This window comes from Pygocentrus nattereri, chromosome 2, assembly GCF_015220715.1.
Source record: "Pygocentrus nattereri isolate fPygNat1 chromosome 2, fPygNat1.pri, whole genome shotgun sequence".
Classification (NCBI taxonomy): domain Eukaryota; kingdom Metazoa; phylum Chordata; class Actinopteri; order Characiformes; family Serrasalmidae; genus Pygocentrus; species Pygocentrus nattereri.
In genome coordinates, this window is record NC_051212.1 from 28775519 (window position 1) to 28799232 (window position 23714).

At 38.1% G+C, this 23714-nt stretch overlaps 1 protein-coding gene across 2 annotated transcripts in view; it reads left to right on the forward strand.

The window, feature by feature from the left end:
• Nucleotides 1-23714, forward strand: part of frem1a (Fras1 related extracellular matrix 1a) — a 65668-nt gene that overhangs the window by 35498 nt on the left and 6456 nt on the right. Inside the window, exons 4-29 of one of the 2 annotated variants that reach the window (XM_017713935.2) lie at nt 4999-5450; nt 7988-8082; nt 9502-9815; nt 9891-10087; nt 10211-10534; nt 11470-11578; nt 11694-11825; nt 11941-12285; nt 12399-12541; nt 12703-12899; nt 13179-13269; nt 13351-13518; nt 14047-14255; nt 14415-14508; nt 14592-14844; nt 15021-15224; nt 16362-16547; nt 16744-16940; nt 17226-17448; nt 18171-18315; nt 18705-18846; nt 19787-20003; nt 20682-20946; nt 21495-21912; nt 22020-22221; nt 23464-23608. In XM_017713935.2, coding sequence (XP_017569424.1) covers nt 5223-5450; nt 7988-8082; nt 9502-9815; nt 9891-10087; nt 10211-10534; nt 11470-11578; nt 11694-11825; nt 11941-12285; nt 12399-12541; nt 12703-12899; nt 13179-13269; nt 13351-13518; nt 14047-14255; nt 14415-14508; nt 14592-14844; nt 15021-15224; nt 16362-16547; nt 16744-16940; nt 17226-17448; nt 18171-18315; nt 18705-18846; nt 19787-20003; nt 20682-20946; nt 21495-21912; nt 22020-22221; nt 23464-23608 — 5243 coding nt within the window. In that variant the 5' untranslated portion in view covers nt 4999-5222. Of the gene's footprint in view, nt 1-4998; nt 5451-7987; nt 8083-9501; nt 9816-9890; nt 10088-10210; nt 10535-11469; nt 11579-11693; nt 11826-11940; nt 12286-12398; nt 12542-12702; nt 12900-13178; nt 13270-13350; nt 13519-14046; nt 14256-14414; nt 14509-14591; nt 14845-15020; nt 15225-16361; nt 16548-16743; nt 16941-17225; nt 17449-18170; nt 18316-18704; nt 18847-19786; nt 20004-20681; nt 20947-21494; nt 21913-22019; nt 22222-23463; nt 23609-23714 lie in introns of those variants that run through there. The other variant, XM_017713936.2, reaches the window with a different exon arrangement.

A 23714-nucleotide genomic window follows, 5' to 3' on the forward strand; every position in this document is an offset into this window, starting at 1 on the left:
GTGTTTCCAGACCTAGACAGAACAATAGTGCCAAATTGTTTTAGTTAGTACTGATTGAAAATGTAATCTGAAGTCTTTACTTTGATCCATATTGAAAATGTTTTGTTTAGTTAGATGTCATTTTAAAAATAGTAGAATTATATGATTTTCAGTTTTGGTGTTCAGTATAATAGAGTGCACTCACATGATAAACTACACTAGAACAGGGTTAGCATTTCCAAAGTGTGCTAACAAATATAATTTTGATGGTTTAGTTTTGACTTCTTCAATTTAGAAAATCTTGTATTTTACACCCTCCACTTGTTTATTTTATAATAACCCCAATTCCAATGAAGTTGGGACGTTGTGTAAAACATAAATAAAAACAGAATATGATGATTTGCAAATCCTTTTCAACCTATATTCAATTGAATACACTACAAAGACAAGATATTTAATGTTTAAACAGATAAACTTCATTGTTTTTTACAAATATTTACTCATTTTGAATTTGATGCCTGCAACACGTTCCAAAGAAGTTGGGACAGGGGCAACAAAAGACTGGCAAAGTTGAGGAATGCTATAAAACACCTGTTTGGAACATTCAGGTTCATTGGAAACAGGTGAGTGTCATGATTGGGTATAAAGGGAGCATCCCTGAAAGGCTCAGTCGTTCACAAGCAAGGATGGGGCGAGGTTCACCACTTTGTGAACAACTGCATGAGCAAATAGTCCAACAGTTTAATAGTCCAACAAGTGCAATCGCAAGGAATTTAGGGATTTCATCATCTACAGTCCATAATATCATCAAAAGATTCTGAGAATCTGGAGAAATCTCTGAAAGTAAGCAACAAGGCAGAAAACCAACATTGAATGCCTGTGACCTTCGATCCCTCAGACAGCACTGCATTAAAAACCCACATCATTCTGTAATGGATATTCCCACATGGGCTCAGGAACACTTCAGAAAACCACTGTCAGGGAACACAGTTCGTCGCTCCATCTACAAGTGCAAGTTAAAACTCTGCCATGCAAAGCGAAAGCCAAATATCAACACCACCCAGAAACGCCGCCGGCTTCTCTGGGCCTGAGCTCATCTGAGATGGACTGACGCAAAGTGGAAAAGTGTCCTGTGGTCTGACGAGTCCACATTTCAATCACATTTCATTGTTTTTGGAAATCGTGGGCGTCGTGTCCTCCGGGCCAAAGAGGAAAAGGACTGTCCAGATTGTTATCAGCACAAAGTTCAAAAGCCAGCATCTCTGATGGTATGGGGGTGTGTTAGTGCCCATGGCATGGGTAACTTGCACATCTGTGAAGGCACCATTAATGCTGAAAGGTACATACAGGTTTTGGAGCAACATATGCTGCCATCCAAGCAACGTCTTTTTCAGGGACGTCCTGCTTATTTCAGCAAGACGATGTCAAGCCACATTCTGCACACGTTACAACAGTGTGGATTCGTAGTAAAAGAGTGTGGGTACTAGACTGGCCTGCCTGCAGTCCAGACCTGTCTCCCATTGAAAATGTGTGGCACATTATGAAGCTCAAAATACGACAACGGAGACCCCGGACTGTTGAGCAACTGAAGTTGTACATCAAGCAAGAATGGGAAAGAATTCTACCTACAAAGCTTCAACAATTAGTGTCCTCAGTTCCCAAACGCTTACTGAGTGTTGTTAAAAGGAAAGGTGATGTAACACAGTGGGAAACATGCCCCTGTCCCGACTTCTTTGGAACATGTTGCAGGCATCAAATTCAAAATGAGGGAATATTTGCAAAAAACAATAAAGTTTATCCGTTTGAACATTAAATATCTTGTCCTTGTAGTGTATTCAATTGAATATAGGTTGAAAATGATTTGCAAATCATCGTATTCTGTTTTTATTTATGTTTTACACAACGTCCCAACTTCATTGTAATTGGGGTTGTATGTTGTCATTAATGTTTACGTTCACGTTTTCCAACCTCTCTTTATTTCAGAATTAAACAGCCTTTTTTTTGGAACTTTGCCTTTAAGACCAATTTAGGAAATGGCTATGAAAGTATAATTAATATAACCAGCTGTTTTGCCTTCAACCTATGGCACATTTGCTATCACCACTCATTTAAAAACAGTATTGTTTATAAAGATGCATATTACTGGCTAAAACATGGGGTCATTTCTTTGACAAGCCTCATAAATAAATGAAATAGGCGCTGCTTTGGGTCTCTGAAAAAGGAGTGATTTAATGGATATGCAGTGAAGGACTATAAATGAAAAGCTGAAAAAGTAATGAGTAAACAAGAAAAAGTCAGGGGCTATGAGAGAAAGTCCTAAAACAGCAGAAATTTGACCCACTGGGCAGTGCATTAGTGAGATTTATTGTGTATATGCCTGGGGTGTTTTACTCATACCCTTCTTTTGATGACAAAACCCAAATGCTTGTGTACTACTGGATCGTGCTCTTTTTCAGTTAGGACAAAAATGTCACTCATTTATTTGATAGAAATCCTTATGTTTACCATGTAAGTGTTTTGCCCTTAAGTTTCCATTTGCAATTATTTGGCCACATTTTTTCACTCTACCTTGTGTATAACTTGTGATAAGGCAGAGTGGAAAGGTAATAGAGATATACCCACTGTGAATGTAAACATGACAGCAAGGTATAAGCCATTTATCATGTCCTTGAGGCTATGTCAGTTAACTGTGGCGGGAGAAATGAACCCCATTTGGCTGTGTTTTCAGTGCTGACAGATGAGACAGCCATCTCCCCTTAAACCTGCTAGTCTAGGGCCTGAGGATTGTTTAAGGTCAAAGGTCATCTTTCAAGTTGACATCTCACCTTAGTGGGACTGGGCAGTGTTTTCCTCTGTCTCTACAAACATGTCAGGTAGAAGTGTCAATGAAATGTTTTTCCAACCCTGGAGGAAAATGTTACGTTATGTAATGTTCAATTCATTAATGCTGAAGTTCCTAATGATCTGAGAGTTCTGCTCGGCTCATATCGCTGCAAAATATCAGATAAATATGCTGCTCCTACACAACTGAGTGATTTATAGACTAGTAATAGTAACTTAAAGTGTGTTCTGTAACAGACTGGTAGTCAGTGTAATGATTTAAGAATGGGGGTGATTTGTTCCCTTCTTTTACTGCTAGTGAGATGGCAGCTGCATGCTGAATCAATTGAAGTCGTTTGTTTTTTTGGAAATCCAGATAAGAGACCACTGCAGCAATCAATCCTGCTAGAAATAAAGGTGCGGATTGGCTTGTCCCTGTTTGCTTTAGTTAGGAAATCTCTAAACTTGTTGATGTTCTTAAGGTGATAACATTCTAATTTAGTAACTGCTTTGACATGACTGCTAAAACTACGATCAGAGTCCATTAGTACACCAAGTTTACGTGCTAGTTCTTTAGTTTTTAGAACTCTCGTGTCTAGATAGTCTCTGCCCCTCTTTGCTATTCCAAAGTAAAATAATCTCTGTTTTCTCTTTGTTCAACTGCAGAAACTTTTGTCCCATCCAGTTAATAATGTGCTTAAGGCGCTTACAAAGTAAGTCAAGGGGACCATAGTTGTTTGGAGAGAGGAGCCTAGTACATCTGGGTATCATCTGCATAATTGTGGTTTAGTAGAATTGTCATAATGTCTTGTAAAGTTCAACCAAGAGGCAGCATATATAAATAAAATGAGAATTTATCCTTGGGAGACACCACAGTGTCACTGGCTTGCTCTTAGAAACATTATATTCAATTTTAGCAAAATAGTTGCAGGTATGATCTGAACCATTTTAGGGCAATTCTTGAGAGACATCCAGTTCTTAAGTCTATCTATAAAACCTTTATTGTCAACAGCATCAAAGGCAGCCCTGAGACGGAGCAGTATTAGAACAAATATTTTTCCATAGTCTATCTTTAAACAAATGCCATTAATTAAACCCTAATTAGAGCAGTCTTAGGACTATGATTAGGCTGCAGTCCTGACTGAAATTTGTCTAGACAGCTATTTAAGGACAGAAAACCAGTAGGTTGCTTGAAGACGATTTTGTCAATGATTTTTCAAATGAAATGTAGATTTGAAATAGGTAATTACTTAATAAAGTTGCTTTTAGATTGTTCTTTCTTAAGAGAGGCTTCATAACTGCAGTTTAAAGTGCCTTAGGAGAAATGCCCGACATGAGTGAGGTGATTACTACCCGAAATATGTCTACTGCTGCTTTTTTCTTTAAAAAGTTGGTAGGCAATATGTCAGCAATGTAAGTGAGTGATTTGAGAGGACTCTCTGCTTCAACTAAAATTCATTATTAACAGCACCAAACTGGCACATTTTAACCTTGATGTCTTTGGTTTTGGTGATGAAGAGTACATTGGCTCATTGGTCAATATGTATTAATGGCTAGTCTGATATTAGACTATTAATCTATAAAAATCATCACTTCTCTTTGATTTTGTTGAAGACCAGTGAAGGAATAGGCCTAATAATTTCTTTGAAAAAAATACATGTGTGTAGTAATGCTCTTATTTCATTGTTAAATTTGGTTGGAAACCAAAGGTATCTAATTGGTTAAGACTTCAGCATCTGCAGGGAAGGCCTAATAATGAGCTAACTGAAACCCTAATAATGATAAAATGACCTAACTGCATACCTAATAATGACCTGAAGACTTAATGATGAGCTATTGGCCTAATGACCGAACTGAAATGTAATAATGGTCTAATGACATAACATGTCAGGTTAACCATTAATTTACTAATTTTGCAGCTACTTAATTGAGAAGTCAGTAAGTCAGTCGTGTAAAAGGTAAATGTACATTAATATGTTTGTTACAAGTTTTAAGTGTCCATGTTTAGTCTAGAATGGCCAAAAATTTGTCTTGTGAATCCCTGCTTTTTTAAGAAGATGCCTTGCACCTAACTCAACTTCTCTTAACGTGAGTACCTCTGATGAAGCCAGGTTTGCTACTGCTACCCTTCATAGTTGAACAAGAAAGCCACAGCTATGAACATTACGTATAAGTCTTTTTTCTGTCCATCTTTTACAGATCTCACTTGGCTGTGACAAAGTGCCTGAAATGCCTCAAAAGAAGATGGATATACATCATCATTGAAGCAGATAGTTTATTAGCTAGGCCATGTCTCACATAAAATGGCCAAGCGCTGCAATTAATTAACATCAATACATTCCCCAGAAGGAGCACCATAAAATCAAAGAGGCATTCCTTTAAACTGAATAGTCTATGAGGAACTTTGATCTTACAAACGGAGGATGACTCTTCAGATAAGCACCCAGCTTCTCCTTCTGCTGGGACTCCTGCACTGGACTTGTGGTTCGCTGGTGAAGACCAATCTTGGCCTGCGGGTGAAGAGAGGCCAGTCAGTTTTCCTGCAAGAAGGAGATTTGCAGTTCCATATACCCAGACAGAAGGATGCCTGCAAGCTGGAAGTGGTTCTACATGAACCTATTACACAACGTGTCGGCACACTGTCTCCACAGGTAATGCCCTCTTTTCTGCTTTTACATTGCAACATTTTGATTTATGCTGAGTACCTTTAGGAATGTTCAGGGATGTCCAGAGTTATTTTCAGTGTGTCTGCAGTTTTTCACTATAACCAAGCAAGGGCACACCTGATTCTACTTGTTCAGTCAAATCTCAGTCTTCAAGCAGTTGATCAGGTGTCTTCTCGGAGAGTTGGAATAAAATCCTACAGCCACACCCTTTGCACCCTTGATAAGACTGGATACCCCTGACCTTGCAGTTATCAGTTTTTTATTATACTCTTAAAAAGAAGCTGCCAAAAAGTTATTTGGAGGAGCGCCATAGAAGGATCACTTTTGGTTTAAAGAAGAACCTTTTTAAAGTTTAAAGAACCTCCACATACACCAGTTCCCTCCACTCCACTCCACATACACCAATTCCCTAGAACCATCTGTTCAGATTTTATTTGTTGCTCAAGACAAACTGGCTGGTTAAAATTGTATTACTTTTTTGTTTATATTAACATCTGAATATATGAGCTGTTTGTTCTCACTTCTCCTGATGTGACATAAAAGAATGTCACCTAAATATTACTAAAGCCTATCATCAGAAAAAGTGCTATCAAAAAAACACCTTTGACCACATGGTCAGTAATGAAATGGAAGGTCTTCTGGTGACTGTACCTCCATTGTTGTGGTTGAACCAAGGTCACTGCATGCATAATTAGACAAACCACCTGTTTTGGAGGCTAGTAATTGTGACCCTGTGCAGAAACAGCTGCACGTGAAGACGGCTAAAAATTGTTTTCGGTGATTCTTTTTCCTGTTCTCATAGTTCTGTCCTCTACATTCTTTTTCAAGGTCTTTTCTGTCGCTGTATAGTAGAACATTTGGAATCAGTTGGATCAGATGTCAGACTTTTGCTGAATCAGACAGTGCTTTTCATTCTGTTGACCCAGTGTTAATGATCATATTGCATGTCGCATGAGCTTTTGATGGTGATAGAAACCGCAGTATCAAACGACATCTCATTCAGATTTGAATGGATCACCATTCAGGAGGTTAGCCATCTAATTAGTCCCACATTCAGTCCTCCTCAGTGAACATCTTGGATAAATGAGAATGTGATGACAGAAATGCTGACTTGTAAGGTGATACAGCTGCACATTAGCACTGGTTTACATCAACATTTTTTCATCTCAACATTGGAAAATATTGTAGTGCACAAATAAATTTGCATAATATACAGTATACGGTACTGTGTAAATGTCTGTGACCACCTTTCATTTATTTCTTTTTCGGTCAAAATGGACATTGTGTAAGTTATTCATTTCTCAGGAGATGTTTCTGAGGAAATTAGATATCAGATAATCCACTTGCATAAGGACGGGAAAAGTCAAAGAAAAAAAAAAGATTTTCCAAAAAGGCTCAAAAAGATTAAAAGATACAGAGAAAATGGACTCCTAACAATCACGCAAGGACTGGTAGACCAATAAAACTGTCACCATCAGATAAACAGCACAAGCTTTAATTGTTGAGAGATAAGAGAAAATCAAGCTCCAGTCTTGCTTCAGATCTGAAAAAATCCACAGGTGAGTCTGAAAGGATGTGTAGCTGTTACAGAGAAAAGGAAATAGAAGAAGAACAAAGCAAACAAAGAAGCTGCTGGTGTTCTCAGAACAATGGACTGACCATGCCAAGGTCCAAACCTCATCACTGAATGTGTTTAGGATTACTTGGATCATGAGAAGCAGAAAAACTTACTTTACTTTACTGAACTACGGAGTTGAGGAAAAATATCTCTGCAATTTTTTTCAAAAACTGAAAGCAAAAGCAAATTTCCCGAAAAGCTGTAATGACAGAAAACAGGCACATTTAATGCTGAGAAATAGGACATTATATTTAGTTGTTGAGGTTTCTGTGTAATTTTCTTTTAAATGTGTTTTCTGCTTTTTTCCTGTCACTGATAACCAATAAGTTGTATTTATTGTTTTGACTGGAAATGAAAGAAATGAAGGTCCCTGACTTTTGCACACGACTGTACATGGCAAAATGGTAAATGAGCTGCTGTTTAAGTGATGGTAATTTGTTTGATCACTGCACAGGATGTAGAGGTTAAGTCTTTTTGTTTGTTTCATCTCTTTTAAACAGTCTGCAGGATTGTAATGTGTGTTTGTGATTATTTCCTCTAAGTCACCGCAGGAATGAAAACCACAGTCAGACACAAAAATTCAGTTATGCTCTTAGTGTGTGGAATTGTTATTGTTTGCTTGTAAGGCTTGATTATGTCTGGAGCTTGTTGAAATAATGATGTGCAGTTTGAAAGTGCTCTAATTGCTTCTCTATGTTTTTCTCTATCATTATGTGGCTTTCAAAAGCAGCTAAACATGTGGTGTACTGCCGCGATATGTCAAAGAAAGAGCCGCGATCATCCTTTTATGCTGCATTATATCCTGCCTTTGCAGACGTAACGCATTTATTTTGGCATTTTTGTTTCTCAAGCAGAGCCTAATAGAGTTTCTTATGCATTGCTTTACTAACATTTGTTTTGCCAGGTTTTTGACTGCAACTATTTGGTGGATGAGGTGAAGTATACTCATAATGGCTGTCCCATTTTAAAAGAAGATTCTGTCAGACTTCGACTATACAGGTATGAATTTTAATGCATTGGATAAAGAGAGCAATATTAGACATGTAAGAGACAAAAGGACTAAAGTTTCATTGTTTGCTGACAAAAATGTTCAAAATTCGGAATCACCTGATAGGTTTTCAAATAATTTGTAGGAAAAAAGGAATCTGTTAAAAAATAAGCCACTTCAGACGTGTCCAGAAAAATGAAGAGTTGTAAAGCATCAAATTACATTAAATGACCACATCACAGAAAACCACCTTGCTTTGAAGTAATATGTTCACGTTGTTAAAGTTTCAAAATGTGTAATTCGGATGGGAATGTTCTAAAGTAGCAGAAATGTGGACCTCGACAGTAGATGTATTATCTAAGGTACTTGATCTCAGCGTTCTACTGTTACCACATTTATGTCTTTTGAATGAAGACTCTGCATTTCAGTTTTCTTCGAATTCAACAATTGAAACAAATTCATTCAACAAATTCATTCATTGTTGATGGCAGGTTTTACAGCCACCAAGAAAACTGTCTTGCATCTTTGGATACCCCACAACTTTCAGCTATGAAATTCTGGATATATAGTGTACAAAATGTAGTTCAGATGGAATATCTTACAGCTACGCTTAACAAGGCTGGGAGAATTTACATGACTCTGTTCAAGAACTTTAGTGTTCAATTATATTATGTGATGCTGTTTAGTTGTGTAGTTGTTCATGTATTACCTTTGCTTTATTTTTGATGTGTGTATTTCTAAAATGTATGTCACCATAATAAATACAAACTTAACACAGATGACAAACAAAACAAATAAATAAATAAACAAGTAAAAGAGCACAGCCAACAACCCAACAAAAAATCCCATTAAAAATGTAACCCCTTAAAATCCCACACTTTTAACAAAAAGGGTTCTATATAGTACCAAAAAAATGATCTTTGGCTTGTAACAATAGTGAAACCCTCCTACAGCAAATTCTCCATCAATCTGAAGAATGCTTTGACAATGCAAAGAACCCTTTAATCATGCAAAGGGTTCTTTGAGTGTTGATGGTTCTATGTATTAACGATTTTCTTGACTTTCTTGAGCCCTTGAAGAACCACCTTTTCTAAGAGTGCAGGCTTATTACTTGCTAAGGTATATATTATCTAGTAACTATATGCATAACAATGCAAACAGGCTGAGTTATTCTTAGCTTACAGAAGAGTGTAGTAAAAGTTTAGGCCCGCTGGTGGGTCCTTGACATTTAGGGGTTAAAGTTTTTATTTAGTTATAAAGTATTTTGATCCCTAAATGTTGAATACAATACCTAAAAGTACAATTTGTGTCTAATTTATAACCTTTAAATCAACATTGTATAAGTTATCATTTTAGTATAATTGTTATAAGTAAGTATAATTGTAAGTATGATATTGTTAAAAGCTTATGAGACACACTTTGTGTTTCAGGTTCACAGAGACAGAGACCTACACTGAAGTCTTTTCACTCCATGTTGAGATAATGGAGCCTGACTGTAATATTATAAAACTGGGCCCACAGACGCTGCAGGTTCCAGAGTTCTATGGTCTTTCCAATGTGCTAGATGGTAATGTGGTGTCCTTCCATTACGAGCATCGATCCAACATAGAGTGCACAGTTAGGGTAATGACACCAGAGTCTTATCTACCTGGACATGGTCAGCTGGTCACTGGAGAACCTGACAAGCTAGAGGGGCCAAGAGGAGATGAACCAGATAGCTTTGTGTCTATCCGACAACAATTAGGTATGTCATCTTCACATGTGATATTAATATTCTTGAAATTTTTATAACATACTTATTTTTATACTTACCTTTCAGATAATAAAGCCAGAGCCAACTGCAAGACTGAAAGTTGTTTGAAAGGACTAAAACTAGTGAAGATCACAAAAGTGCCCTGTGATGAATTCTTAATGATGGGCATTCGGTACCAGCACATTAATCCTCCATCACCTGACATTGATTACATTGCTATCAGGCTGGACCTCACAGATACCAGGAGCAAGAGCATAATCCAGGTGAACACGTGGCCTTGCATTTATTGTGAAGAAATCTTCACCTGAAATGTGTTATGATAAACATCCTCAAGTTACAGTATTTGTGATATTAAACAGCTTGTATGTTTTTTTTGTGGCACCCAGACAGAGCAAGCCTGGATTCCTGTGACAATCAAAGGCGCTGTCCGCAACCAGCCCCCCAAGCCTGCCTTCATGTCCATGTTCATCCTAGAGGTGGACCAGTTCATTCTGACTCCATTCTCCACAGCCACACTGGATGCAGTAGATGCTGAGACCCCAAAAAACAGGCTGGTTTTCAATATAACCAAGCCCCCAAGTGAGGGCTTCATCACACATTTGTCTGACCACACCAAGCCCATCTCATCATTTACCTGGACTGACCTCAATGACATGCTCATCAGCTACCAGCCCCCTAACTCCAGTCATACCCAACGCAGAAACTATGAGGTACCTCAAACACACTGCACAAGATTTGTAATATTGATCTACTTTTTACATACACTTATGATTATTTGGCTAAATGGAATACTATTTGGATGGGATTTGTTTTACTTGGGAAGGTGCAGTTATTAACCGTATTGGTCCACAAGTCCAGAAAACATTCAAAAGGACTTATCAGAGAAGCAAAACTTCTGGCACTTTTTTCGATTGAAGCATGTTGCTTCTCATGTAAAACCTACACATATGGCCTCATGTAGTACATCAGTGCCTTCCCAATTTTTTTTTTCAGGGCTGGTTATAGATCCTTTGAAGCTAACAGTGTGGTCATGCATCATGTGATGTCATCTAATGTTTGCAGTGGGTTGGAGTATTATTATGGCGCAGAATTATTTTATTTATAATTAATTCTTCAATTATATATGTATACTATACATGTGAATGCATCAAGTTTTGGATTATTTCCAATAAGTGCGGTTGTGGTTGATTGATTAGGAGTTTTATTCATTTATAGCCAGATAGTTAATTTATATCTAAATATTTTTTTTTGATGGCTTTACAGTTATACCAATTATATTAAGCCACAGAATAATTTCCATATATTTGTATGGAAATGTGTAAGAAAACTGTTAATAGCTCCTAAAACCAACACTAAATCCTAATTGAACTGGGCTTGAAGAATGCTATACAGTTAATTGCTTATGTCTGCAAACTCCAGAAGGGGCAGCTCTCACTGATTTTCTCACAAATAAAACAACAAAAATGAAACACCACGCTAATGGCAGGGGAAAATGCATCCTACAGTTTCATAAATGCATCCTACAGTTTCATCCTACAATGTTTGGTCACTAAATGAAAATAATGTTGTGATGATAATGTTGACTTTCAATATGACTGTAACTATTGGTTATGTGTAACTGAGCCTTTAGCCTTTACTTTCCCAGGTAGAGCTTGAGGTCCATGATTTCTACTTTGAGAAGAGCCAGCCTATAATGGTCCATGTGTCAATCAGGACAGCAGACACCAATGCACCAAGAGTGTCATGGAACATGGGTGGGTATTCTGTTCTGGTTGACATGTTACTGTAGCTGCAGGCAGTTTGCATCATTGTTTGCATCATTTCCAATAAAGTTGTATGCTGATTCTAGTAATGCTGGAATGTCCTTAGGTCTCAGTCTTTTGGAGGGTCAGTCACGTCCTATCACATGGGAGCAGCTCCAGATTGTGGACAATGATGATCTAAAGGCTGTGAGAATCATCACTATAGATGGCTTACAGCATGGGAGACTGACTGTTAGAGGTGTGTGTTTATGATTTTCTACCTCATTTACATCAGCTAATGAAACTCTCTGTCTTCAGAAGAGAATCAATCTATTATCCTGTTTTAGCATTTCATTTGAATTGACTGCTTTTAGGTGGGAAAGGATTCATGTTCACTGTAAGTGACATCAAGGCCGGAGTGGTGCGCTATCACCATGACGACAGCGATACCACCAAAGATTTTGTTATCTTTCGGATCACTGATGGCCGCCACCAAGCCAGACACAAGTTCCCCATAAACATCCTGCCCAAGGATGACAGTCCACCTTTCCTCATCACCAATATGGTCCTGGAACTGTCTGAGGGGCAAACGGCTCTTCTTAGAGGATCTATTTTGCAAGCCTCAGATATGGACTCCAGTGATGATTACATCATGTTCAACATCACTAGGCCTCCTCAAGCAGGGGAGATCATGAAGATGCCAGGTCCAAGAATTACAGGTTCAGAAAAAGGGATTATTTCAGTTTCTTTTAACATCTTCTTAGCTCATGCATTTCTTGTGTATTTGCTTATGTTGTGTCATGTTTTGGGGGGTTTTGCGTTTTCTTTGTAGGCTATCCTGTAACACGTTTTCTCCAAAAGGATCTATTCAATTCAATCATCTACTACAGGCATTTTGGCAATGAAATATTTGATGACTCTTTTGAAGTGGTCCTATCAGATTTCCATGATCCTCCCAATCTCTCAGACCCTCAGGTATAGTATATTGATGTGTTTTGGAGTGTTAATATCAGTATCATTCACAATTTTATCATTCACAAGTAATTCTTGCTTGAAACTTTTTAGGTGTTATTTTTCTTTGAATTTGAGGCGAGGCTCAGATTTCTATTTCACACCTTTTATTTTTATGTTTGCAGATCATTGTGGTTCAAATTCAGCCTGTCCCAGATCAGCCACCTAAAGAGGTTCCAGGAGCCACCCGGTACCTAGTAGTCAAAGAGACAGATGTGGTGTATCTGACCAAGCAGCAGCTGCATTTTGTTGACTTGGAGTCACCAGACTGTGAGCTTACCTACACTGTCACCACCCCACCTTACTACAGCAACATCCATGGGTGGGTGATTGTACATTTTTGCCTATAATGTATTTTGATATATAAAATAAAATAGAACAGAATATTTTTATTGTTTGGTGCTAGGCGTTAGGTAATACTACTAATACTAAATAGAATAAAGCCTACAAAAATAATAGCAACAGTAAAGTATTTCTAAAAACACACATTTAAAAGACATTTAAGTGACATTTATGCAGGATTTATCTACATACATACTTTTTACATAATATTACACATATTTTTGTTTCAGAAATGTGTTTATATGCTTTTGCGTTTCAGTGGTGCTGATGCAGGGAGGCTATTCCTGGTTGACAGCATCCCAAAATTGACTAAGGATCCAAATGCTCCTGTGCTCAGACTTTTTACACAGGTAACATGATTTAGCCAGTGTCTTTTGTCACAGGTAGTTTAAAGTAAATGTAACTCTAACAGCCTTCTTTCCACCACCTAGCATGCTGTTAACTACATGAAGGTGGCCTACATGCCTCCTATCCATGACATCGGCCCATACCCTCAGCACATTCAGTTTGTCCTATCTGTGACCAGCCAGCAAGGCAGCACCACCACAGGAGTCTGTTTCAACATCACAGTGCTGCCAGTAGACAATCAGACCCCTGAGGTAAGATTGCATTTACCTTAAAATGTACTTAAGGTAACAAATTGGATGATGTTCCACCTCAACAAAAATGGAGAAAGGTCTGTGCAGGAGATGGTGGTAATAATAGGGATGGTGTGTTTAGCTACATTATCTCGCCAGCAATGTCATGAATGTTAGCCTGCTAAATTGGTAATTTGATTAGTCAAACAACTGCTTGTGGATGTTATCTGATACTGATTTTGTTATAAGCTACTGATTTTGTATTTGTTGCTTAATTATAAAACACGTAGCTAAAATATTGTAATCTGAAAATTGATTTACACTGACGATAAGCAATGTAGCTATGATACTTTTGCATTTTGCAGTTGAAGCCTTGAGCGTTCATGTTACCTCACAGGGATGTAGTTTGTAGTTTATCTGCTTAACTGCTCTCATTTGCATTAATAGCATTATATTTTTGGATGTTTTGTGCATGTACATTCTGAAAAGAAATGATCTGATAGCAAAGGCAGTTGAGCATGAGTTTGAGTAATAATACTGCTGACTTAGGTGCATGTGAACCAGCTGACGGTGGATGAGGGTGGAGAATGCTGGGTAAGTGTGGACCACTTGCGCCTGACTGATGTGGACTCTCTGGAGGATTCTCTGCGTGTGGAGCTGAAGAGAAGGCCTCAGCACGGAGAGGTGTATCTGGATGGCACCCCCTTGAGCCAGGGCCAGACCTTCACTGTTAGGGACTTGAAAAACCTAAAAGTTAGGTCAGATATGGCAGCATTTTATTCACCATTTTCATTTCTACTCTGCAATTGCGCCACATTTTTCCTCAATTCCTGTAGGTTCATTCTGTCCAAATACTATAATATTCCACTATCTTAACATTCTTCAGTATGATCATTGCGACTCATGTTCCTCCACAGATATCACCACGATAGTTCAGAGACAGATCAAGATGACATTGAATGCACAGCCACAGATGGAGTGAATTCAGTTGACTTTGTTTTGCATATTAAGGTAACAGAGTGTACAAAATCTAAAACATATTTTCAGATATTTAAATATGTACATTCATGTTAAACTTGCACATTCATTAACAGGTGACCTTAGTGAATGATGAAGTGCCAGTGCTGGTGCCAGAGTTGAAACCAGTTCTGGAATGTGCAGAGGGACAGGATGTTGTGATCACTGCAGAGTACATCTGTGCAACAGATGCAGATAGTGATGACAGCAGGCTGACGTACATGATTGCCCGTCAGCCTTATTATGGTGTAGTGCTGAGGAATGGTATTATAGTGGACAGGTTCATTCAAGAGGACATAAACGATGGGATCATTACCTATAAACACACAGGTACAAAGGCTAAATCTTTTTTATTTGGCTTTAGACTAACTGCAGTTTTACAAAATGACTGATGTGGCATTTATATATATCATGATGTGAATCTATGTTCGTCATGGTTCTATGGTGTCATCAGCTATATTTCTTACCCCATGTTTTAACACAGTGATATGAATTATATTCCTAAGGACAGGAGATTGGATTGCTTCCTCGTCATGACATCATCACGTTTGTGATCTCTGATGGACAGACAGATGCAGTTCCTGTTTGCTGCTATGAGAGAACACAAGTACCTAACAAACCAACACCTCGGCTAGAGGACTCCCTGCCCGTCTTCGACCTCAATGTTACTGTTTTTCCTGTGGACAATCAACCACCATCTATTACTATTGGTAACCTTAATTTTAAAGTACAAAAACAAGTATTTTTTATCAATTATTTGCTTATTTTAAGGTGAAACAATATTGTATTGTAGATAAGTTGTGCAAGTGACAAACTGCATTATATATGCATTAAAAATGTTGCTACTACATGTTCTCTGAACTATGTTCTAACTGGGGTTGCAACCCAAATGTGTAAGAAGAGCCATTTTGTCCTTTCAACAAAAATCAAACTACCTCAGGAGCCACAATATTTTATGTCAATTTTATCATCTTGGCTGTAAATATGTCTCAGTATGTGCTGATGTACTAGAATCAAAAATGCAGACTTACTTTGCTCTGCTTTAAGCTTTACCTGAGCTATAGCTGCTTTTCATGCATCTCCAGCAGGAAACTTTTCCACGAAAGTGGAATGTCACCACTCTTCTTGTTTGAACTTTCCCATTGCATCTTAAACGGTGCCTGAGGTGCCATTGTTTGTCGGATTAATCATATGAGGAAATCAGCTTATAAATGCAAATAAGTTCATTTGTCTCCAAATTATTGATGTTCATCTTAAATCTCTCTCTTTGCCTTTTTGTTAGCTACTAGCTAGGTGAGATTGTTGTCTGTGTTGTTATGGTGATATATCTATGCTATATCTTCAGAGTTAAAGGGTGAATTAGCAGTTATATGTTAAATCCAGCATTTAAGACCATTTGTTGTTAAACCTGTGTTTGAATGACCAGCAGAGCTTTATTTTACTGCAAAGGAGGATTATTTTATTTTTACCTCAAAATCTAATTCTGCTTTGGAGCTACAACAGGGCAGTAAAAGAGCCAAATGTTGCCAATCCCTGTTCTACCTATATATTAAATACTAGACTAACATTTAATTAAACATTTGCACCCTATTTATTATTCAGTTATTATTCTAAGCTTTAAACCATGAATTATTCAGTAACTGCAATTAATAATTCAGTAACTCATATGGAAGTCTTGCAGTTATAGAGGTGACGGATTAAAATGTGGTAGTCAAAATTATGTAAATACCAGCCAAGAAAGAATTTTATGTGATTATCTTTTGTGGACAGTTTTAAGGATCAGAAGTACTACACCACACTGAATGACAGTCTTCATTCTCTTTAAAAAAGTGTTTCTGTGTCCACAGGTGCAGTGTTTAAAGTGGATGAAGGAGGTTCTGCTGCTATCACTGTGACCCATTTAAGAGCTTCTGACCAGGACACTCGTGTGGAGGACCTGCAGCTCATTCTGATCTCTCCACCACAGTTTGGCTATATTGAGAACATCCTACCCAGCCCAGGGTTTGAAAAGAGCAACATGGGCATCAGTATTGGTCAGTACTTTTGTAACCTTTATATAGGAATTAGGTAGCCTTTTGAGATTCAGTCTTAAATCTTAGCTAAAAGTATACACTGGAGGTAATTTCTTAAGATGTTCTTTATTAGAATTTGAGATTTTACATAAATGAAATATTACACTAAATAGCCAACACTTGTTAACATTGTTGGTTTTCATGTATCGTCTCTCAGCCTCTTTTTCCTATAGGGATGTACTGAATCAACACATAAACTATGTACAGTCCAGGCATCAAAGAACTGAACCCACTACTGACCAGTTCATGCTGTGTGTCTCTGATGGCAAACACCAGTCCTCTGCAATCCCCTTCTACATCATCATCAATCCAACCAATGATGAAGCCCCAGACTTCTTAGCCAGGAACTTTACTGTGAGTTAAAGAAGACAGTCTAATTCAGTGCTGGACTGTGAAGTGTTCTATATTCAAAATTACACATAATGTACATTGTAAATATTTTGAGTGTATTGCATAATTTGCAACCATTGCTACTATTGAACTATGCTGAATCAGATCTATTATGGAAAGACATTAAGATATGAAATTTAAAGACATTAAGACATGAAATTAAGTATTAATCACACCCTTTAGTATGCATGAGAGTGCTGTTAAATGAAAATGTCCTATGCTCTTTCAATATGGAGGTGTGCTTTACAGGTGAGAGAGGGAGATATGAAAGAATTGGATCCATCCATTGTTAACGCTGTGGATCTGGATATTCCCAGAGATCGTTTAACCTTCACTATCATTCAGCAGCCCCTGCATGGTGCTATCATGGGCAGGCTTCATGGTAATGAAGTGGTCCATAATAAAAGATCCACCCACAAGCATGGAACTGAGGTCCTTGTACAAGATTTCACCATGGAAGATCTCAGAAATGGTACTGAAACATGTTGTCTGGTATCATACTGACAATATTTTGTAGTATACCTAATATTATGGACATATTTCACTCTATATTTAATCCTTGCATTCCCTTAAAATGGCAATTATAAGAAATAGTATATAAATAATAGCGTACAAATATTGTCTATATACAGCATCTGCTTTAATATACATAATGTAACCCAGCATGGTCTTTAAAGCTGTCCTATGTAGGATTTTTTTTTTTAACTGAAAGGAGTAGCATTACTGAGTCAGGGTAAAAACAACACTCTTGAATATGGTGTCAGAGGTGTTGGGTAATATTTCATGAGAGCTGTTTGGACATCATCACACATCTTTATCTCACATGCATAGTCTTAGTAGGATGTTTATGTCACAAATGCAAAATCAGCATTATACTGATGAATATATAATGACAGAAGTAGATGATTCACTTACATCCCCGAAAGACACATCCTTCAGTTTACACTGAAGTTCTTTTTAAATACTCCTTTAACACACACACAATCGTCTGATTTGTCCACTGGAGAAGGGGTACAACCAACGTTACAAAACGTTTGTCCACATTTGTCATGCAATTACACATTTTCACCAGAGAGGTCCCCAAATGCCCAAAACTTACATAGTGTACCTTTAATAAATTATGAGCTAGGCTGTGTTATTTATTGTACTCTGGCCTGTGAAGTCTAAAGGTTTCTCTTTATGACTGTCTCTCAGGTATGGCTCTGATGTACATGCATGATGACTCAGAGACTGAGCAGGATGGCTTCATTATTCAACTCTCTGATGGGAAGCACCTGCTTCAGAGACACATGTTGGTGAAAGTTCTGCCTGTCAATGATGAGAAGCCACACATCATTCGGTACAAACACATTTGGTCTATGAATGCATATACCGCATGATGATAGTTTATGAAGCAATTAAGGGTTCTTGTTAGGCAAAATATAATATTTGGTAAATTATTCAAGCCAATGTTAATATTAATCACTACTGTTCTTCCATTGAACAATGTAGTATTTTAACAGTAGGCTATGGCTGCCAACATAATGATTCTTCAAATATCAGCACGATGATCCTTTGGTTTTCCATAACCTGGTGCATAGTTCAGTGTGTATGCGTGCTCATATGTGTGTATATGAAGTATTTTACAGTGGCTTTGAATGTGGCTCAGCCAGGCAGATTTAAGATCTAGAATACTATTTTATACTGAGTAAATGAAGTGTGCTGATCTGTGGTGACTCTGTACTACAGGAACACAGGGATTGAGGTGGAAGCAGGAGAAGCCAGACTCATCTCCAGTGCTGTATTAAGCGCCCATGATAACGACACCCCCTCCAGTGACATCATTTACGTGTTTGAAAGTGTCCCTACTCAAGGCCTGCTTCAGATCAAGGTCAGCGCATGAAACATGGATAACAAGTGACTAGAATAGACCTTTTCAATACTCTAGTTGTGGCTTTACAGTATATCCTTTATTATATTGTGTGTATACACTAGCATTGAAAGGTTTTGAATCACTTTTAAAAAAAATAATTCCATAAAGACCAAAAAAGCTGCAAAACACTGGGATTCAAATTACAATGAAAAAATTGCATCCAGAATGCCTTGTAATGCCTTGAAGCCTTGGGCAGATAGCTTGACAAGAAATGAATATAAATAGATAATGACAGTGTACTATTCATAATTTAATACCTTTTTAAAAAACTTGAAACACTGAATAAAATCTTCAAATATCTTCTGGTGTCTACACTGTATATGATATCATTGTATAAAAATGTAATTTCAAACCTTTGAACAGTAGTGTTAGTGTATGTACTTAAACATAAGGGGCTCCCGAGTGGAGCAACCATCTAAGCGTTGGCCCTATCATCAGGAGATCGCAAGTTCAATCCCTGGTGATGCTACAGCACAATTAGCCCTGCTCTCTCTGGGTGGGTAAGATGGCCCCCCCTTCTCCCCCATCACTCAATGCAATGCTAGTCAGCGCAGACGTGTTAGCTGATGTAACAGATCTAGCAGTTGGTGCTTTCCCCCGAGCGCGTTTGGCTGTCCCGTGATGTCGCGTGACTGGCAGTTCGAAAAGAAGCGATGGCTGGTTTCACAGATCTCGGAGAAAGCCTGTGCTAGCCTTCACCCTACTAGCAGTGGTAGTATCGTGTGATTGGGGAGTCCTAAGTAGCGGGTGGAATTGGAAACGACTAAATTGGGGAGAAAAATCAGTTTAAAAAAAAAACTGCACATAAGGGCATTGAATTTTAAGCAGCAGTTCTGGATGTCGCATAACCTGCTTATGTGAAATGCCAGTGATTACATGTTATCATATCATACCGAAGGCCTCTCTGGTGCCCTCTCAGGCATGCCTGGACTGGGTGGATGTATCAGCAGGAATGAATTGTTCCCAGGAGGATCTGAATATGAACCTGCTGCGATACGTACACACAGCTCAGCCTGGAGTTCACACACAGGACCTGTTTGTCTTCCATTTGCACGATGGCAGGAACCGGTCCCCTGCACAACACTTCCACATTTCACTGAAGGAGCTGGAGAAAGGTATTTGTGTACATGTTTTGGTGATGTTTGGTGATTCAAAAGTTTGGGAACACTTGTCATCTTAGGATTTTTTATTTTATATATAAATATATGCAGTGCTATACCTTTTCACCTATATTTCACCTTTCACCTTTTTTACCTATATTTTTCAGATGTTTTATTCATTATTTTACACATTTTGAGAACAAGAAGTTAATTATAATATGCTGTTAGACAGGATTGGCATGTCATGATCTTTTACACATTTATCTGACAATTATTTATATTAAAAAAAAATTGCACAATAGTATTAAAGAAACATTTTACATCCCTAAAGAAGCTTCCAGTGGATAATTCTTCAGAAGACTGTAAATAAGATGTGTGAAGTGTGAAGAACCTTTTTTGTTTAGTTTAGTAGTTTAAAAACCCTGCATCGAATGTAACGGTTCTAAGAAGAACCTTTATGTAAAGATTCTTTACACTTACAAATCTTCACATGGTTCTTTAGGGAAACAAAAATGGCATTTATAAGGCATCACTCAAATAACCATATGGCACCTTTTGTTAAGAGTGTTACTGAAATCATTGATTCCAGCTTTTGAATGATATGGTTTGTCCTTTGATATAATGCTTTAGCATGCATAGAACTTTATAACTGGAGCCATCTTATCATTTGTGCCAAACATGTTTGTTCTTCAGGTGACATAGCACTGTTTGTAAAGCCAGTGCAAGCTAGCCGTGGCGAGCATGTTGTGATCACCACTGATGTCTTGCTGGCTGTGGATGGTGCTGACAAGCCAGAAGAGCTGCTCTATGTCATCACTGTACCCCCAACGCATGGTCACGTGGAATACATCAAACACACTGGCATTCCCATTGACTCTTTCAGCCAGCTGGATGTAGCGGCTAATCTGGTGTGTTATGTCCATGACAATAGAGCTACTTCACCTATAGAGACTCTGCAGTAAGTAGACCACGATTGTTTTGCCTTGACTTTGTACTGTGTTTCTCTGTGGTCTGTATTTATAATAGATCACATTGCACCTAATATATTAATTCATTACACAGTGCCCAGCTTCTGACAGTAATGCATACTGAATTCTGTATATTCTGAATAATTCTGTAGAGCCCTAGAGGTAATATCAGCCTGTACGTGCACTTAAAAAACGTCAAACTAATTATCTGGGCAGCAAGTGTTTATCTGCTTGGAAAAACACTAAAATTGGAATGAATCCAAAATAAATGAAAGGCTCCTTATCATGGAAAAATGGAAAAATCATTTCAAAAACAGGTTGAAAGGGACTAAACAAAGTATTCAGAGAAACAGCTGGACTACAGTCTGTAAATGTAGAGCTACAAAGTGGTTCTACCTGATAAGTGAAGCGGATAAAATGGACAAAAAGTACAGATACAAGGAGGTGTTCTTAATGAAGTGGCCAGTCAGTGTGTATTGCTATATTTTTTCTTCTCTGTAAGTTTTTAAATGACGTATCTGTTCTTAACTGTTTCTAGATTTGTCGTCAGTAATGGAAAATCCACCCGTAACGGTACTCTGGAGATTATGGTGGAGATGACAGACAGGGTTCTGCCTACTCTAGTACAGAAAGCAGGTCTACGGGTTCCTCAAGGTTCAACTATCACCATAACACCTGATAACCTTCACCTGTCTGACCCAGACACCCCTCCCCATTTTCTGATCTTCAGGGTGGTCCAGCTACCGCAGTATGGTCAACTGATTTTGAAGGGAATCGCCCTAACTGCAGGGAGTAACTTTACCCAACAGAACATTCAGGATCTGGATGTTGCATACAGACATTCTGGTGGAGCTTCTCAGATAGACCGCTTTATATTCACTGCTGCTGATAGCACTGACAGAGGCTTTTTGTTGGAAGGGAAGGTGCAGACAGAACCAACCTTCTTCACCATCCAGGTGTGCAGTATTAAGCATTGAGATTTGCTGAATAATTGTCAAATATTTGTTCAGTAAGTGACGTATTAAAGTGTGGATAACCATCCATACTACATGTGTGTGTTCAGATAGAAGTATTAGACAACTCTGCGCCTAGGATAATGGTGCTGGAGTCTCTGTGGAAAGTGGAACTTCTCAAAGATGGACGTTATGGAATCTACATCTCGTCCAGAGAGTTGAAGGCCCAGGATGTGAACTCTGCAGATGATGACCTCATCTTTCACATCCTCAGAGTTCCTTACTTTGGTTATTTGGAGATTGCCACCAGTGGTATGTTGGTGGATTATGGCCAAACAAGTGTAATAACAGTAAATCCCTATATGATTGCTGTTGTGCAAAATCTTTTTTGGCTTTTTTAAACTTTTCCTGCATGAATTAAAACCTCTAGTTGCCCTTTTGATTTTCTTAAAACTTCATAATGGACAGACCAATAGAAAGAGTCCAGAATTGGAAAAACTATTGTTCAGATAACTTCCATACAAAGGTAGTTTTTCTTCTCTCTTGAGATGCAGATTCGCCCAGACAGCAATGATATATAGATATAAAAAATATTTAAATCCTACGGTGTATATTCAGCACTGTGCAAACATCAGAGACTCCCCTTCAAGCATTTAATTTCCAGTCAAAACAGCTGTTAAGTTATTCAATTTTCTGTATTAAAAAACAGAAAATATATTTAACAGAAAACCTTTATTCCACCTTGCTTTCTTTTCAGAAGACTTGCTGTTTTTCCACATGTCCAAAGCTCAGGCTTAGAAGTTGGTTGCATTTTCTGCTTTTCATGGTCCAAGTACTCTGATCACATTCAGTGATGCTGAGATCTGGACTCTGGGGTCAGTCCATTGTTTTGAGAACACCAGCTTCTTGTTCTTCTTTTTTTATCTAGTTTCTTTTCTCAGTAAGGGCTTCTTTACAGCTGCACACCATTTAGACTCATAGTGTGGAGTTCTCACAGTGGAAGGATGGACAGAAACACCTGTAGATTTTTTCAGATCTAAAGCAAAAGCAGAGCTTGAGTTTCTCCTCTGTCTCAAAGATGAAAGTACTGTTTATCTAATGGTGACAGTTTGGATGGTCTACCAGGTCTTACATTGTTGTTAGTAGTTACACTTTTTCTGTATCTTTTAATCATTTTTGAACTCCAGTTTTGGAAACTCCTGTTTTTTCCCCCTTTGGCTTCCTACTTCTTTATGAAAGTGGATTATCTTATATCTAATAACTTCAGCGATATCTCCTGAAAAATTAAGAACTTGGGCTGTTTTGGCTGGAAATAAAAGGACTTCTGCACAGTAATGAATTAGCTCTTTTCATGTATGGAATTCTGCTCATAATGCAGCTCAAGGTTTTGGCAACTGAAGAAAGAAATTCTGAAGGCAGTCAATTTAAAAAAGATGGTTTACAGTAAAACATGTCATCTAATTACATTAGACCTCTCTTTATTTAATGCTTCTCATTCATGGAACCCAAGCTTTTAGCTTTTTTGTGTGTGTCTTACAAGCTCTTTGTCTGCAGGTGAGTTTGTGCGTGAGCGGTTCACTCAGAGGGATCTGAACAGGAGGAATATTCTCTATATAATTAACTCTGCCCTGGAGGCCTTGACTGACAGTCTGGAGTTTGCAGTCTCTGATCCACTGGGCAACACTGGGCCATCTCACAAGTAAATGCTGCATTGAGTCATGTTGAAAAAATGATACACTATGTGCTCAAAGTAAAGGCCTTAAGGCATATTAGATGCAACAGAATGCCGACTTGTCCATCTATGT